General features: G+C 45.6%; 1 protein-coding gene and 1 long non-coding RNA gene across 3 annotated transcripts in view; one reads left to right on the top strand and one right to left on the bottom strand.

Annotated features, from left to right (window-relative positions):
* The window catches only part of LOC310831120 (kinesin-like protein KIF19), a 32,563-nt gene extending 15,847 nt beyond the window's left edge, over positions 1-16,716 (top strand). For both annotated transcript variants that reach the window (XM_083711365.1, XM_083711366.1), the window contains 11 exons: positions 830-998; positions 2,254-2,428; positions 5,058-5,244; positions 7,265-7,535; positions 8,778-8,899; positions 11,451-11,587; positions 11,835-11,937; positions 13,391-13,816; positions 15,192-15,348; positions 15,896-16,003; positions 16,343-16,716. In XM_083711365.1, coding sequence (XP_083567491.1) covers positions 830-998; positions 2,254-2,428; positions 5,058-5,244; positions 7,265-7,535; positions 8,778-8,899; positions 11,451-11,587; positions 11,835-11,937; positions 13,391-13,816; positions 15,192-15,348; positions 15,896-16,003; positions 16,343-16,425 — 1,938 coding nt within the window. In that variant the 3' untranslated portion in view covers positions 16,426-16,716. The remainder of the gene's footprint in view (positions 1-829; positions 999-2,253; positions 2,429-5,057; positions 5,245-7,264; positions 7,536-8,777; positions 8,900-11,450; positions 11,588-11,834; positions 11,938-13,390; positions 13,817-15,191; positions 15,349-15,895; positions 16,004-16,342) is intronic.
* The window catches only part of LOC310831366, a 136,652-nt gene that overhangs the window by 87,619 nt on the left and 30,321 nt on the right, over positions 1-18,712 (bottom strand). The window lies entirely within an intron of this gene.

The following is an 18,712-nucleotide window of genomic DNA, read 5'->3' on the forward strand; positions in this document are numbered from 1 at the left end:
GCTGTACCAATCAGCTGGAAAAGAGTCTGTTCTTCAAACCTTGAGTTGATTTTATTGGTTTTCCACGAGTGCTATTTGCCGTTCTTTTATCGTACCAGTTTGTCAAAGAAGCAACTCCTGAATTCTTCCAGTATCTTGCTATTACAAGCTTGGCTGCTACAAAAGGCAACTTATATGGGGTTTGAGCTGTGTTATCTCCTGTAAAAGGGACGCGGGTGGCGCTGCAGGTTCAAGGAGTCGAACGGACTCCCGGAATGCATTGTCAACCAAGGTACAACTGTACTTGATTTTCAGTAGAAGTGATAATTCTTCATTCACAGGTGCTGTTTGCATCAGGTAGTATTTTAAAGACCTACGGTACATTGGCTCCCAGTATGTTTCCAAGCACAAATCAAAGTGTTGGTGTTGACCTTTAAAGCCCTAAACGGCCTTGGCCCAGTAGACCTGAAGGAGCATCTCCACCCCCATCGTTCAGCCTGGATGCTGAGGTCCAGCGCCGAGGGCCTTCTGGCGGTTCCCTCATTATGAGAAGTGAGGTTACAGGGAACCAGGCAGAGGGCCTTCTCGGTAGTGGCGCCCGCCCTGTGGAGCACCCTCCCATCAGATGTCAAAGAGATAAATAACTATCTGACATTTAGAAGACATCTGAAGGCAGCCCTGTTCAGGGAAGTTTTTAATGTGTGACATTTTAATGTATTTTTAATCCTTGTTGGAAGCCTCCCAGAGTGGCTGGGGAAGCCCAGCCAGATGGGCGGGGTACAAATAATAAATTGTTGTTGTTGTTGTTATTAAAACTGATTGCATCACCAGGTGTTCTCTGCCCCGGCAGGTGAAGCGCAACTTCCTCAACGTCTCATACCACATTGCACAATACACCAGCATCATTTCGGACCTGCGCCGGCAGATCGAATGCTTGAAGGCGAAGCTGGAAAATCAAGAGAGGGAGAAGCGTCTTCTTAGTCCTGCAGTCAAAGATGTCCAAGGCAGAGGAGATGGAGGTGGTTGGGTTGTCCTCTTCACTGTCTTGCTCTGTCCAGTAGGGCTTGCTTCTAGGATGCCCAGAGTTGCACCCTAAGCCTGGGGTGGAGAAAACTGTGGCACTCCAGATGTTATCAGACGCCACCTCCCATCAGTACCAGGCAGCAATGGTCAGGAATGATGAGAGTTGTACGTCCCACATGGATGGGTTGCGGCAAATTCCCTCACGCCCTTGGCTCTTTCACTGGTCCTACAGATTGTTGTCGGATTCCAGCTCCCAACAGCCCTAGACCATGTGGCCAGTGATCAAACCAAACCAAACATTTATTGTCATGTTCAATGACCAGCATTTTGTGACAATAATTTTATTAATTTTCAATTATAATCCAATAATAGCCTCATTATAACAATACCAATTTATAATGCAATCAGTAACATCAATCATTCAAATACCAAATTATATCATTTAGATAAGGTGAGCCCCCACATGCTGGAATTGATGGTTTGATTATTTTCTTTATTTCTGTGTTCCAAAATCTTCATGATTTCAGTTACATTCCAGTCATCATAATAATCCCTTATACAACAGCTGCAATATTTATAACTTCTATTCATGTTAAAACTACGGGTGAGGCAATGACCAGGATTAAGAAAAGAATAAGAAGCAGATGTGTCTATAATAGGGAATAATAATAATAAAATAAAACAACTAAATGTGGCAGTGAATCATAGAATTGTAGAATTGGAAGGAACTCAAAGGATCATCTTGACCAAGCCCCTACAAGGCAGGAATCCCAGCTAATGAGTGAAATAAAACAGGCACCATTTTAAAAAAAAAGTTTTAGTCCTGTCACCAACTCCAAAGAGAGAAATTCCATGATTTTGGGTCCTGGCAGATTTTGCCTGCTTCAGCACAGAACATGGCCACCCTGAGAGTGATAGATGCTCTTTGATCTGCAAGGATTAAAAGGAACGTACGACGTTTCTGATCCTCCTGGCCGGTTTAGTAAGAGGGGCTTGATAAAGGTTTAGCACAGTTGTCAGTAGAAGGAGCAGTGCAGGAGGACATGGGGTCCCCACGACCTCTCCAGAGTCTCAGGGACACTTGTGTTTGGCCAATGGCCAAGGTCCAGGAATGACAGGAGTCGTAGGGCAGCAACATCTGGAAGGCTTGCGGCTTGCTCCTCTCTGCCCTGGGTGCTAGAAACACCCTTAAAAAAGAAAAGGGGGTGGAAGCAGAGGTGGGAAAGTGCCTGTGCTCTTGTTTTCCCACAGCGGAGGCTTCCCACGACCCTGGAGAGTACAGCCGTCAGCAAATGAACAAGTTGCGGGAACAGCTGGTCGGGGCTTTCAAGGAGCAGATGGACATGAGACACAGCCTGATGGAGCTGGAGAAGACAGACATGGAGCTGCATGTAGACACCTCCAGGCATCTGCTAACGATTGCCGAGTGAGCTGAGGGACTGATGGGCAACTTTGCTTTTTTTCGGGGGGGGGGGTCCTCTAAGGTGAAAAGAACTGGGTGGTATTAACGATGCACCTAAGAAGGGTGGCTACTTCTACCCAGAGAGAGAGAGAGAGAGAGAGAGAGAGAGAGAGATCTGCATAAAATTGGCCGGTGCTAATTTATATCAACAGATGTAAATATAGATTTAGGTACGTAGCTGTGTTGGCCTGACGCAGTCGGAATAAAAAAATTAAAAAATTGTCCAGTAGCACCTTAGAGCACCGGGCAGAGGGCCTTCTTGGTAGTGGCACCTGCCCTCCCAGCAGATGTCAAGACAATAAACAACTATTTTACTTTTAAAAGACAACTGTCTAGGGAAGTTTTTAATGTCTGATGCTGTATTGTTTTTAGTATTCAGAGGAAGCTGCCCAGAGTGGCTGTGGAAACCCAGCCAGTTTGGCGGGGTATAAATAATAAATTATTATTATTAGAGACCAACACTTCTTCAGATGCATGCACATGAAAGCTTACACCCAGAACAAACTTAGTTGGTCTCTAAGGTGCTACTGGACAATTTTTTATTTATTCAGGTACAAATATAGAAACTGTTACTACTAGCAGGCTCATGCCTGCCGTTGTTCAGGAATTCTGAGGAACCAAAATAATAATAATAAAAAATCAGCGCAGGTGGTTAAATTCATTGTGGTTTTGAAAGGTGCGGTCCAACATCTTAATTCGAAATGGCACTCTGTGGTATCCAAACATGGACAAAAAACTTGCTCCCTCATCTTAGGAACCGTCATGCAAAATGGGTGGTGTATAAATAATAAATTATTATTATTATTATAGATATAAATATAGGAAGCAATGTCCAAATGTCCTTACCTGTTGTACCAAATGCCCAGCAAACTGGGAAACAGAGAGCTTTCGTTAATATATAAAAAGGTAAAGGGACCCCTGACCGTTAGGTCCAGTCACGAACGACTCTGGGGTTGCGGCGCTCATCTCACTTTATTGGCCGAGGGAGCCAACGTACAGCTTCCAGGTCATGTGGCCAGCATGACTAAGCCGCTTCTGGCGAACCAGAGCAGTGCACGGAAACGCCATTTAGCTTCCCGCCAGAGCAGTACCTATTTATCTACTTGCACTTTGACGTGCTTTCGAACTGCTAGGTTGGCAGGAGCAGGGACTGAGCAACGGGACCTCACCCTGTCGTGGGGATTTGAACATCTAACCTTCTGATCAGCAAGCCCTAGGCTCTGTAGTTTAGACCACAGCGCTACCCGTGCCCCTCTTTCCTTAATATATAGTAGGTAATAATTTGAGGGAAATACAGTCTCAAGGTAGAGGAGGGAGAAAGGTTGTTTTCTGCTGCTCCAGAGAAGCGGACACGGAGCAATGGTTCCAAACTACAAGAAAGAAGATTCCACCTAAGCATTAGGAAGAACTTCTTGACAGTAAGAGCTGTTCGACAGTGGAATTTGCTGCCAAGGAGTGTGGTGGAGTCTCCTTCTTTGGAGGTCTTTAAGCAGAGACTTGACAACCATATGTCAGGAGTGCTCTGATGGTGTTTCCTGCTTGGCAGGGGGTTGGACTCGATGGCCCTTGTGGTCTCTTCCAACTCTATGATTCTATGATTCTAAGGTTATTGGGCAAAGCTGGGAATTGGTGAGCGGTGTGCTTCCCAGGTGCTCACTATGGAAGGGCAGCTTCAGGGCTCCTGCTTGAACCAGGCACTGCAGGCTGTTTTTGGCCCTTCAAGGGATTCAATTAATCCACAAGGCCATTTTCCCCAGACCACACACATCAGCTGAAGTCACTGGCGACATCAGCTAGTGGGTAGGAGGACAGGGTTCAATTCTGCACTGGCTACGTGATCCTGTTCCCAAGCAAGGAACAAGGTTACACAGTGAAGGCAGCAAGATTTAATCCCTGGCTCCCAAAGTGCAACCCCCCCCCCCCGATCCCACCCCATCCCTGCTGCTACCACCTTGTCTTTATAACAGCAGTTCCAGGGGTTGTGAAAGTTCTTGGGTGACCACTAGAGGGCACGGTGGCCTCTGATAAAGGAAGCTGCCCAATTACTGGTAGTCTTGATAATAATCATGCCAGGAGAAAAAAAATATATTTATTTAATTAAACATCTATGCGCTGCTTGATCTTTTTTAAAAAAACAACAACAAACAAACCTGAAAGCAGTTTATAAAGATATTAAAACAATCACATTATTAATAAAAGTGATTGAAAACAACTATTTTAAAACTATTTTAAAAAATTAAAATTACCAATAAGCTCAAAAATGGATTAAAACACACACCAACATGTCTGAGCTGGCTTGTCTAAAGAAAAAATGTTATTTTTTCCTGGCAAGCACCAAAAAGAGGGCCTCCCGATGTCAACAGGCAGAGAGTTCCAAAGTTACGTGCTCCTGCCACACTTAAAGATTGATTCCTTACAAATCCAGAACTGGTGTTCTGTAGCTCCCGGTTCCACAGATGGAAGCGTTCAAGGGGGCAGATATGGGGCAATGCGATCCCGCAGGTAAACTGGTCCCAAGTTGTTCAGAGTTTTATACACTAATAGGCCTTGCCAAGGTGTAAACAACCTTAATCTACCTGTCCTTTGTTTGTAGCTGGGAACAAGAAAAGGCCCACCAGGCTGACAGGTATCCCAGCAAGCAGCAGGTGGGTGCGAAAGACGAGGAAGCCATGGAGGAGGCAGAGCAAGAAGAAGATTCACCAGAGCCTCACGAAGTCGTGGTAGCCAAGGAGGAGATCAGCATGTTCTTATCTGAGCAGCGGAAAACAGCTGTCTTGAAGGTAATGCACTCCATCTCTCTATGAAAGCCGTGTTCTTGTTGTTTCGTGATGGGCCAAACCTGAGGCTGAAAAACAAGATTATTATTATTATTTAAAAAGATATGCATGTCTGGAAATGAGCTTTTTAATTAGGAATGTGTCAGGGAACTGACATCAGAGTGAGAGGCGGAGGCAGGGCTCCAGAGCGATGCCGGAGACGGGACCAGCAGGGGGGAAGGAATTCAGTGTAACACCAGTAGAGAAGAGAGGGAGATGGAGGAATTGGAGACAGGGCTCCAAGACTCTTCACCTGAGACTAGTGGGGAGAGCGTGGGCACGCCTCTGCCTTCCCCTTACTTGCGCAGACGAGTTCCGCGCAGGGAAAGTAGGAGGAGACTTGGCGTCAAACAGCTCTAATGCTGGAAGAGGTTCAAGAAACGCCCACTGACGGATTCTGCAAGTGACTGACCGGCCACGGAGTGTGAGCTGTCAGCCAAAGCATGGTTGGCCAGGCAATCTAACTAAAACTGCAGGCAACTTACGCACAAGTAACCCCCTTACAACCATTACAGGATGCTCCTGGAACCTCACTGTGCTAGAGTCCACGCTTAGACCTTGGAAGTTCTGCTTTGCCAGATACGGTGTCCCGCTCCTCGTTTAATTCGCACAACAACCCTGTGAGGTAGACTGAGCTGAGAGAGAAAGCATGCCTGGCCCAAGGTCACCCAGCAAGCTTCATGACCAAGTGGGGATTTGAATCCTGGTTTCTCCCAGGTCCCAGATTCGGGACAGGTGCTTCATAACCCTTTTACATGTGTTTCGGAAGGGGGGCACGTTATTGGGTTGCTCTTGTTTTTCTTACATATTTTCTGTTTGTGTGTGTGTGTGTGTGTGTGTATAGTGATTTTGTGTTGTGAATTGCCCTGAGATCTGCAGGTATGAGACAGGATGCAAATTTTAATAATAGCAACAATAATCATGGTAGTAATGATGATGCTGGTGCTGGCTGAGGTTTCATTTAGTTGCTAATTAGAGGGTCAGAGTATTGCTTTGCTTCCTGAGTATTCTTAATGTTGTTTGTATTATTTATACGGCTAGTATTTTCTTTTTGTTCGTCCATAAATGCCATATTATATGAAATGTCAACATATTATATGATCTCCTCCCTTTCCCCCTTAGTATTATATACAGTATTGTATATTTTTCTTTGCTGTAAGTCACTTGGAGGTATTTTGGTCACAAGTGACTAATATGTTGAATTACTACTACTACTACTACTACTACTACTAATAATAATAATAAAATAAATGGGTCGCTGACCTGATCCCCCAGGCTCTTCTTATGTGGGCTTATTTAGGAGCCTGACTCATGGCGGGGGTCACCTCTCCCCTTCCTTTTTTAAAAAAATTATTAGTTTTTTAACATAACATTTTCGACAATTATTAAACATGCTTTTATATCTTATACAGTGGTACCCAGCCAGATGAATGCCTCGCAAGACGAAAAACCCGCTAAACAAAAGAGTTTTCCGTTTTTGAGGTGCTTCGCAAGACAAATTTCCCTATGGGCTTGCTTTGCAAGACGAAAACGTCTTGCCGCTAAGCCGCTAAGCCACTAATAGCCGTGCTTCACAAGACGAAAAATTCGCTAGACGGAAAAACTTGCAGAACGAATTAATTTCATCTTGCGAGGCACCACTGTACATTTTTTTTATTTCCATCAATCACATCTGAACATTTTCTAGTATTTTCAGTTAATGTACATTTCTTACTTTCACTAATTACATTTAAATCTCATAACTCATGTCTTTCTCTTCTTTGCAATATTTCATATATTTCTCCTTACAAAACTTGTAGTCCTACTAGCGTAATTTGTTGATTACAGTTGCTCTTCAAACAGTTCATATATTTCTTCCAATCTTCTGTAAATCTCTGGTCCCGCAGGTTTCAAATCCTTCCTGTCATTTTATCCAATTCTGTGTAGTCCATTAATTTTGTCTGCCATTCTTCTTTCCACGGCACCTCTCCCCTTCCTAACTTAGGCCGACCTGGAGCAGCGCCTGGCAAATGCCAAAAAGAAGGTTTTGCAGATGGAGAAGCTGCTGCCTGAGCAAATCACCAGTGAGGACCAGAGGGAAGTCCTGAGGCTCCTTTGCAAAGCCCACGAGCTGGAAGTCGGGAAGACTGAGCTGCAGGCCAACGCCTTGCGCAAGGAGACCCTGCTGTGCCAGAAGGACTTGGTCCTCCACAGCCACCAGCAGCACAGGCACCTCTGCCAAGAGATAATTCAGCAGCAGCAGCAGCTGATAAGGGGTGAGTGGGCGGAGCCAGAGGCCAAAGTGGGCGGGGCCCTTACCTGTTGGACCAGATTCCAGGCACACCCAAGACAGAGGTTTCTAGGAAAGACCACACAAGGAGGAGGCACTTGCCCAGCCCTGGTCACTGTTGTGTTTTAGAGAGGTTGTGGGCAGTCCTGGGGTGCCATAGATAGAACCACGGAACTGTAGAGTTGGAAGGGACCCCTAGTGGCATCTAGTCCAGCCCTCTGCAATGCAGGAATCTCAAAGCATTCCTGACAGGTGGCCCTCCAACCTCTGTGTGTTTTAACAAATATTTGATAAAAGAATGGAAATGGTTTATTGAATATTTACAGATAAATTGTAAACAGATAAGAACATTGGCAGGATCATTGTAATAACCTGAGGTTTTATAAGAGTTTTAAAGTAGATAAATAAATGAGCAAATTAAGTGAATTTGGATATGCAGAAGATATTGAAAATAATTTTTTGGAACTGCAGAAAGAGGGGGAAGGAAGTCGAGTTTTGAAACGTTAAAATGGTTTTAAAATGAATGAAATGTATAAACCTGAAAAGCATAAACAAAATTTAAGAAAGAAAGAAAGAAAGAAAGAAAATGTTGCCAATGGTCCATTTGTGATACCTCATTTGTCTGCAGAATTAAGCCTCCCCTCTGGAAGGACCCAATGGGGTATTTGTTGCTATCTTACATTGATTGCCCATCTTTCTTCCACGCTGGTGCCCATGCCGTCCCCATCCAAGGGCTCTTCACCCTCAGCAGAAGAGGACAGCTGTTTGCCACCTGAGGAACGGGTCCCTTCTGTGAAAATGTTTCCCTCTTAACCAGAGCAAACAAGCGTCTTCCATGAGGCAGCCCTTCAGATAATAATAATAATAATAATAATAATAATAATAATAATTATTATTTATTTGTACCCTGCCCATCTGGCTGAGTTTCCCCAGCCACTTTGGGTGGCTTCCAACAAGGATTAAAAATACATTAAAATGTCACACATTAAAAACTTCCGTAAACAGGGCTGCCTTCAGATGTCTTCTAAATGTCACGAGCTGGACCTCAGTGTCCAGGCAGAATGATGGGGGTGGAGACGCTCCTTCAGGGATACTGGAATACAGATATTTGGAAATGGGTGTCACATCACCTCTCCGTCTTCCCTTCTCCAGGCTGTACAAACTCAGCTCCACGCAACCCATCTGTTTTTGTGCCCTCACTTGTGTAAACTTCCCTCCTTTTCTCCAGACCACAACATCCCCGTTCCAGAGCCACTGGGAAAACTGTACCAGCTGCATATCCGTGAGTTGGAGGAAGGGACCCTGCGCCGGCTTCTGGCACTTCACTCACTGATGTCTGGAGCGCTCCAGGTGAGGCAGAACTATCCTCCCTTTTTTCGAAATAGGAACAGGGACTTAGGAAGTTGTCCTCAACAGGGACAGGACCATTGGTCCATCTGGCTTAGTACTGTCTGCACTGACTGGCAGCAGATCTCCAGGCAGGAGGCTCCCCCAGCCCCAAACTAAAAATGCCAAGGGAATGAACCTGAGTGCAAAGCAGATGTTCTACCATTGAGCCATGGTCCTTCCCCATACCTCACTGTTCTCTAGGGAGGAAGGGAAAACAAAACGTGGGGCTGCCCTTGAAACTGTCCCAGAAACTCCAGCAGGAGCAGAATGCTGCAGCAAGGCTCCTCACAGGGTCTCTGCCATGGGAGCATATTCACCCAGTGCTTTACCAATTGCACTGGCTCCCAGTGGAGTATAGGGTCAGGTTCAAGGTGCTGGTTTTGACCTTTAAAGCCCTTTGTGGCTTAGGGCCCTCATATTTACAGGACCGCCTCTCCTGGTCTGCCCCGCAGAGGACCTTGAGGTCCATGAATAACCATAGTTTAGAGGTCACGAGCCCTAAGGAAGTCAGACTATCCTCCACCAGGGCCAGGGCCTTTTCAGTGATGGCTCCGACCTGGTGGAATGCTCTGTCCCATAAGACTAGGTCCCTACAGGATTTAATCTCCTTTGTGTAAGACAGAGCTATTCCGCCTGGCCTTTAATTTGAATTCAGCCTGATCTTTTATTTCCCTTCTCTTCCCTCCCCCTTACCCGCTCTGGGATCCCATAGCTAATTCTCCCCTGGTCTCCTCACTGGCCCAAATAGGACTAATTTAGCCAGCTAGCCCTGGTGATCATCTAATGTTTATTGGATGGATTTCCCCCTAAATTGATTTTTGAATTCTGAATTTATTGTTATTCACTTTTTATACTGTATTTTAAGCTGTTTTTTGTTGCATCAATTAAGTGTTTTATATTTGTTGTTAGCCGCCCTGAGCCCAGTTTTCTGAACCGGGAAGGGCAGGGTATAAATAAAAATTTATTATTATTTATTATTAACCTGGGGCCAGGCAGTGCAAAGGTAGGGCATGCTGGATTTTCCAGCTTTCAAATTCCAAAAAGGAGGGGTGCTAAAAACTTGTAGCATGAATCGGGAACTCAGAAGATATTCTGATTAAATTACTTTTGCTTGGTAAGTAAAATGTGTGAAACATTGCATTAAAATAACTGAAAATGATTGCCTGGTATGGTCACACCTTCAAAGTTGAACGGAATCTGTTTCGAAAGTCCATTCGGCTTCCAAAAAGTTTGAAAACCAAAGTGCGGCTTCTGATTGTCTGCAGGAAGCTCCTGCAGCCAATCAGAAGCTGTGGAAGCCCCATTGGACGTTCGGCTTCAAAAAATAGTTAGCAAACCGGAACAGTCACTTCCAGGTTTGCGATGTTTGGGAGCCAAAACGTTCGAGAACTAAGCTGTTCAAAAACCAAGGTACGACTGTACTGTCAGTTATATTGTTAATTCATTTGTTATTATTTAGCATTGCCTGACATTATCAGAAGGTGAAATTAAAATCCTTTTGTTTTCCGAAAGCAGTTTCTGTGCTTCTCCATCAAACATAGACTTACCAAGCTAAATGTTGTCCATTCACAAGAACAAGAGCAGATTTGAATTCTTCACACCCGAGAGCATTTTTTTAAGACCCCCTACTGAAGAAATTTAAAAAAATTAAGTTCCACCCCTGAAATGACATGCCCTGGTACATGAATATCCAACAGGTCGAGTGGTTGAGCACCAGTTGTTAGAAGCCGATCGTGGGGTAATTTTTGTCTGTGTCATCACTGTCCCCCCTAAAAAATGGTTGACAATTTTGACCTTCCTCCCTAATAAAAGCTCAACAACTTTGACCTGAACCCCCCCCAAAGGTAGACAATAATGTCTTCCCTCTTTAAAAAAAAAGCTCAGAAACTTCTTTGACCTGCCCTGCCATGGGTAGATCACTGCCAGTTTTTCATTCTGTGAGTAGATCACAATCTCCCTGCCCTAGTGTGAAGGATCAGCCTTGACCAGCCTTCTGGCAGCTGTACGCCATTTGTGGGTGTGGCTGCCCCTTTTCCTGTCTGTCTATCTGATGATCAGCGATTTGCCACATTATCAGGCTGCCAGCCTGGGTTGAGACGCCCCTGGGCCTATGCCAGCACATTGTCTATTTTATTCCTCCCTCTTTTTGCTGCTAAAATAGGATGGGCTCTTAGAGGGCCAGGGGGGAAAAATGCTCTGAGTGGTTTCCTGTTCTAGAACAACTACAGTTGCCAGGGAAGTTGTCTGAAGAAGCAAACAATAAGATTTTTTATATTTCATTTTGCAACGTATATAAAACAGAGAGAGGGGTTATAACAACAGGTGAAAATTAAAAGATGAAAGACAGAACTATGGAATAGGCAGATGTGGAATGAGTACAATTGCACAAAATAACAAAAGACGGAAGCAACTATCCACCCAGCTAAAATCTGTGATGGGAAGGTAGTCGATTCTAGAGTGCATATCCACCGGGTGATAGAGATTTCCCCCTCTTGTCTTCCTTCCCTGATAGGATGGCTCTGCTCATGATAAGGTTCAGCCGCTGGAACTAAACAAAGAAGAGAACCAAAAAGGATTGCTGGAGCACAAGAAAGATTTTGTTTGGGGGTCAAAAATTGAGCTACCCCCCATTGTTGTGGAATCGGACAGGTACTTGCATTCTTTACAAAGCCCTCTCTGGTCCTCCCCCCACTGCACTCTTGCAGTCAAACACCTCCCTCTGGGAAGGGCCTGGGGCTCTTCTAACACAACGGCCACTCCACTCGCAGAAATGGCCAATTCCCTGTTTTCCATCTGATTTTGCCTGGGCTCATCCAGTGTTGTCTGCTTAATGAGTCAGAGGGGTTGGGTTTCCTGGCTGTCCATCTCTCCCTCTCTCTTCTCTCGATGTTCTTAGCGACAGCTACAGATCGTCTAAAAACACCCCGGCCAAAAGGAGCCATGACTGGAGCCACACCCCTGCTTTGGCCGACTTGCTAAGAACTCCTGTTCGCCAACAGGTCAGTTGGTCAACATCATCCTCTCCCTTTCATAGCACTGACAACAACCCTTGGGAGGTTAGACTGCAAGAGAACATTGGGCAACCTGTCAGGCTCTGGGCAGCCAGCATTACCAAGGTTCTAGTCCCTGGGGCGCAACAAAGAGAGAGGGCTGTTGTCCTCAGGCCCTGCTTCTAGGTTTTCACAATGGCTGCTTACTCTCAAATAGCCATATTTCATTTAACCCCCTTTTTTGAACAGGGCAACTTCACAACATGTAACTGGATAGCTTGGTCAGTAGAGCATGAGACTCTTAATTTCAGCACCATAGGTTTGAGTCCCACATGGGGGCAATATTCTTGCATTGCATGGAGTTGGACTAAATGACCCTTGTAGTCTTTTCCAACTCTACAATTCTCTGTTTAGCAAAATATTTCCCTCTTCTTTTTCCCCTGTTCAGTTTCTCTTTTTTCCGCTTCCCCTTGAAAATTAAATATTGACTATATTTTTTAACTCAATGGAACACCTTTGCACTTTCTCCAGGCATAGAGGATCCAGTCCACTGATATTCTGGCTGGATTACGGCCCTCATGGATTACTTAGTCACTTCTGCATCAGGGATGGGGAGCCTGTAGCCTTCCGGATGTTGCAAACTCAAACTCCCATCTGTCCCAGCCATCATGGCCAATGGTCCAAGATGGTGGGACTCGGAGTTCAGGAGCATGTGGGTGGAGAGTGACATAGAACATTGTTCTAAATTGTGCTCCAGCTATTTTATTTCCTTCCCTGTCGTCTGTCTCTCTTCTTTAGGGATCAGATGTGGTGCTTCTGTATCCTTCTCTCTCTGCCCCAGTTGCTGCAGGATAGTCATGAGCAGGAGGGAATGGGATGGAGGTCAATCCTTAACACATAAACATTTGGGTCTGGGGGACAGAGGCAGTTCCCACTTGGTGAGCTGCATGTTATCTGGATTCTAGAAACGGATGCTATTCTACTTCCTGCCAAAAGCTCAGCAGCATCGTCTGGCTCCTGCTAAATCATGCCGGACTTGGTAGGTCTTTGGTCTGATGCAGTGGCCAAACTCTCCCATGTTCTTGTGCTTCAGGGCTCAGGGGGAGCAGGCGTATGGTCCAAAACAGGCAAGGCTGAAGCCTCAGAGAAGCACGGTCAAAGCCCAACAGGGGTCAAGACCCAAGGGAAGAGGACCTTAGGCAAAGTCCTCACACCAGAGACAAGTTGCTTGGGATGAGGAGCAAGCCCTGAAGCTAAGCCTTTTTATAGGGCCTAGTGGACAGGGATTGGCCCTGAAGGGTCAGCTGACCAGGTGCTTAGGCAGGGCGGTACTGCAGCCTAGATGGCACTGTTGAGCTACTGAGCTCAGTGTTGCAGCAGAGCTGCCTTTTGCATTAAAATATTTGCTAAGTAATAAACACAGAGAGAGCAAATGCTGAGTGTTGCTTGCTTTGGTTTCTAGAAGGTGACCTCAGGCATCCCTTTGCGAAAGGTGGCCTCCAAGCTGCAGACCCCTCCTTCCCGTGACTCCGGTTTCAAAAAGTCCGACGAGGACATCTCCAGCAGCTCTCTGAGCCAGGAAGCTTTGAGGGAGATTGCTGAGGGCACCAGACGGATTGCTCTGATTGCTGCCCGTCGCCGTTCCCGAGCTCAGGACAGAGACCCCAGTGGAGAGGTCTCTTCCGTTCATGGTTTTGAGGAAGGGACTCTGGAGCTGCATCCCAGCTCCCCTCCAGGGCACCTCTTGAAGGATACGGAGAGCGTCCATGGCCTCAGCATGGAGCCCCAGAGAGAAAAACGGCCACAGCACAAGGCTCAGAAGAAGCAGCTCTTGGAATGGAAAGCCGGGAAGAAGAGATCGCGCTCTCTTGACCCTACCTCTCCCAGGGTATGTCTGCTCTGGGGGAAAATGTGTGTATTCACAGGTCCATTCAATAGAAAACGAGGCAAAGGGGGAGAGCAGTATCTAAATAGTGTCTGCTAGGGATCGTTCCAGTTGCTGTGTACTCTGCACTGCTACAACAGCCACCAGCATTTTGCTTCACACAGGCCAAATTCTGTGCCACGAAAAGCGAGATTCTGCAACATGCATAAATTACGCACTGAAGCACATGCACGTGCTTCCAATTCGTTGCGCAGTTCTTTTCTTGCTGTTGTTGTTACTCTTTTGCACCAATTCTTCTACAGTCGTTTATGGAATAACAACAACAACAATAATAATAATAAATTATTTATACTCTGCCCATCTGGCTGGGTCCCCCCAGCTACTCTGGGTGGCTTCCAACAAAACACTAAAATACAATAATCTATTAAACATTAAAAGCTTCCCTAAACAGGTGTGCCTTTAGATGTCTTCTAAATCCGTTCCGGAAGTCCGTTTGACTTCCAAAACGTTTAGAAACCAAAGCACGGTTTCCGATTGGCTGCAGGAAGGTCCTGCAGCCAATCAGAAGCCCCGTCGTATGTTTGGCTCCCAAAAGTAGTTCACAAACCAGAACAGTCACTTTGGAGTTTGTGGCATTTGGGAGCCTAAATGCTCGAGAACTAAACTGTTTGAAAATCAAGGTACGACTGTATTAACAAGGGGAAAGGACAAGGAACTCTACTGTTTAAATTGCAGAGTAGGGAACTCGCGGTCTGCTGAGGCTGCTGCAGATTCTGCAGATGTTTTGCATTTCAAGTTTTAAACGCCTGCTGAAAACATTTCTGTTCTGCCAGGCCTGTGCAGGCAATTAAGAATACATCCTTCCACAATGGGTACTTGATTTTTGCTTTTCTAACTTTTTAACATGTTTTTGCTGTAAGGTTTTATGTATTTTCGTAGATGTGCACCGTGATTTTTTTTATGCAATACTAAAGGTAAAGGACCCCTGACAGTTAAGTCCAGTCGCAGACGACTCTGGGGTTGCGGCACTCATCTCGCTCTATAGGCCAAGGGAGCCGGCGTTTGTCCGGAAACAGTTATTCTGGGTCATGTGGCCAGCATGACTAAGCCGCTTTTGGGGAAATCAGAGCAGCGAATGGAAACACTAGTGGTCTATAAATATTTTTTGTATATAAATAAAGGAATATGTGGAGGGTCATAGGTTCCACAGCCCTGACTTAATGGCTCAATGGCAGAGCAAATGTCTGACAGGCTGAAGGAGCCATGTTCAGTCCTAGTTTTTCATTTTTAAAAAGATCACACTGCTGGTGTTGGAAAAGCCCCCTGCCTGAGATACAACTTTCTCCCCACCTCCCCACCTCCTTGTCCTGTCCCGCAGGCTCCCCAAGTAAAGCACCGGGTTCCCTCCAGCCATGCAGGTGATGGACCAGATGTTCAGCTGCCCAAAATCAAGTCACCCGATGTCGTCATGAGCAGCCTTCCCCATATCCTTCCAGCTGCCACAAAAATCAAATTCTCTGTTGGCCAAGAAACAGGTAAACCGTCCCCCGATGGGTCTCTTGACGTTGGTCTAGGCAGGTCTACTCAGAAGTAAACCCCAATGGATTTGATGAAGTTACTCTTCATCCCCACAATACACACACACACACACACACAAAAAAAAATAGGCAAGCCATCATTTCTCAGCCTAACCTACCTCACAGGGTCGTAAGGAAAAAATGAGGAGGGGGGGGAAGAAACATGCTTGCCATCTTGAGCCTCCTTGGAGGAAAGATATAGCATAGTACAGTGGACGCTCAGGTTGCGAATGTGACCCGTGCGGGATGCACGTTCGCAACCTGCAGCGTTTGCAACCCGTGTCTGTGCATCTGTGCACGTGCAGGTTGCAATTTGGCGCTTCTGCGCATGCGTGACCGCCAAAACCCAGAAGTAACCCATTCCGGTCCTTTCGGGTTTCGGCGGTCCATAACCCGAAAACACGCAACTTGAAGCGTCTGAAACCCAAGGTATGACTGTAATAAATTAGTGATGGGCGCTTTCGTTTCTGCATTTACTCTCCCTCCTCTTCCTGTTCCTCTCCAGAAGAAAACCCCTTGCAGATTCTGGCTATCAGCAGCGCTGGCCCCAGCACCATTCAGCAGAGCAACGCAGGTCAAATGCGAGGTCAGATTCTCCAGAAGCGGGTCAAAGGTCAGTATGGGGGACTATGAATGGGCAGGGCATAAAACTCCAAACTGCACAAACCATCAGCATCAGGATCCAAAGGTCTGGAACCTTTTCCCCTTCCACCTAATTAGTGTGTTGGATTGCCCTGCCTCCTTCAGGAGGGAGTTCCCTTAACAGGGTGCCACCACAGAGAATGCCCTACCTTGGGTCACTGCCTTGCCTTCTAGGCAGACCATCAGCAGGAACTCTCAGGCAGAACCTAGGGCTTGGGGTGGTTGGTACTAGGGAAATAAGCAATAGCTGAGCAGCCTCTGGTTCAGGATCAGGAGATTTCTCCCAATAGCCATCTGCTTTTGCACCCAGGGCCGGCAGAAAACACCAGTGGGCAGAAAAAGCAGCAGCAGCAGCAAGTCCCCAACTCGAGGAATCCAGCAAAGACAAAATAAAGGCTAACGGAAGATGGGAGAAGGCTCCTCTCTTGCCACCCAGATGCAGACGGGTTCTACTTGGCATAACATGTATTTAAGATATTGGCATTTGTGGATGCCGAGAATGAATTTTTAGATTATTGCCCAGAGATCATCTTGTAGCATTGGGCTTTTACTTAAAGGTGTATTCATCATGGTTTACATTTCGCATCAGCTTTGGTTATTTGTAAACCGCTCTGCTACATTATGTGTGCCGTCTATAAATTTTGCAAGATGATAAATAAACACAATCAGGACATGGAGCACATTCGAGCACACATGCAAAATTGCATTTTTTAAAAAAAAAATTATTAGGATTTTCATAGCATAACATTAAGAAAAGCAAAAATTCCCTCCATATTCACACCATAGCTGTCAACTTTCAGATCTGAAAATAAGGGATCAGCAGCCTCACTGGTCCTGGGGACAGTCTACGGGATATCTAACAATCCGGGATAGCAGTGGGAAACGGTGCTGGAATAAGGGAATTTCCTGCAAAAAAAGGGAAGGTTGACAGCTGTGATTCACACTGCCCGGCATATTCACCTCCTCCTCCTTCCTTCTCTAGTCTTGGCCACTTATTTTTATTTTTGCAGTCAAATATGTCTGTTTACACACAGTTCGGGTAATACATCCTGCAAACATTCCCCAAACCAGCAGGCTTTTAAAGCACTGCTCTGGTTCGCTGGTTGCAGCTGTCAGGCCTGAAACATGCAGACCTCCTCCTGCAACACAAGAAGGGAATTTCCTCTGCTCTCTCGCTTGCTTGGTCAGAGAACGGGGAGAGAGGAAGCCAGCCGTGAGGGAAAACAACCTCGATTCAGTTAGGAAGTCTCTGAAGCATGAAAGAGATGTGGAGGAATTACAGAAGACGATTTGAGCTCTCCCAGGAGGCGGGAGGGAGGTGTGTGGGGGGAGAGAGAACTTTTTGGAGCTCTGCAGGGTGAAGAGAGGACTCAGCCAACAAGGCCTAACAGAAGAGCCCTTCATCCCCCATGGCCAGAGTCCAAGCGGCTTGGACCGATGATGGGTTTACATCATGCAGCCTGCGCCCCTGTCAAAACATTTTCACAAAGGCTTTAGATCATTTGGACTTCACATGGTGGTGAAGGGAGAGGAGGAACTCTGATGTGCAGGAGATAAGGTGTGGGTGCCTGGAGAAGAGGAGGGCGTTTTTGCATTGTTGCATGATACCCCAATCTCTTTCTCTCTCTCTCTTTTTTTACTGTTCACTCTAGCACACCAAAAAGAAAAAATACCCATAAACACAAAACAAAAAAAACATCAATACATCAACTAATCATCTCAAAACCTTCAAGTAAAAATGGTTTTTTTCTATAGACCCAACTTCCCACCTACTCCTTACTTCAATTTCACATCCGTTGTATACTGCCACGACATAACAAGTTAAATTAAAGTTTAATAATCTTTAGTCTATCTTAAATTTTACATCATACTTAGAACTGCTACTGAAATTATTCGAATGCTGCGATGGACTTATTATTTCTCAGATAAATTTTGAAGACTTCCCATTTTGATATAAATACCTGTATTGGTTTATTTTCTATTTTTTCTGACAAGCTCTCTAATTCTGCATATTCAGCCAATTTTTGTATCCATTCTAATCTTGATGGGACATTGTCACTCTTCCAGTTTGCCACGATGAGCACCCTTTCCTTTTTGGGAATGTCCAAATCTGTAATTCCCAAACGGAAAGCTTCTGTTTTTTTTATTAAAGAATGTTTTTAACATTTTTTCCAATTCTATATAGATATCCTCCCATAACACTTTGATTTCTTTACACTGTGCCACCCCAATCTCTGAGCGGTGAGAAACATCAGAGGTGCCTACGCTTACCCAGGGTTCAGTTTCATTGGACTGAGGGTCACCAGAGACTGTGATGTCTTTAGGATACGGTGGTTTTATTTACACAACCTGGGCATAGGATGGAGGTGCTCAGAGCATTAACACCTCAACAGATCTTGCTCCCTCATTAGGTTTCTAATCTTGTGCCCATTAAGAGGCAGCTGTGTCTGTGTCTGCAGCTTCAAGTATCAGCCCAAGACTCACACGCACAACTCTCATAGACACAGCTGCTCTTCATCTCTTGTTCTCCATCCTAGGATGATGTGGCATCCAGCCATTTGAGATGGAGAAAGCCCTGCCCATTTTCTCTGTGAACCTCTTTGGATATGTAAATGGCAGTACTTATGGGCCAAAGCCATGGTGTGATGGCCTGGGATTCCGATTCAGAGGCTGAACCAGA

Source organism: Podarcis gaigeae, assembly GCF_964106915.1.
Source record: "Podarcis gaigeae genome assembly, chromosome: 14".
Lineage (NCBI taxonomy): Eukaryota > Metazoa > Chordata > Lepidosauria > Squamata > Lacertidae > Podarcis > Podarcis gaigeae.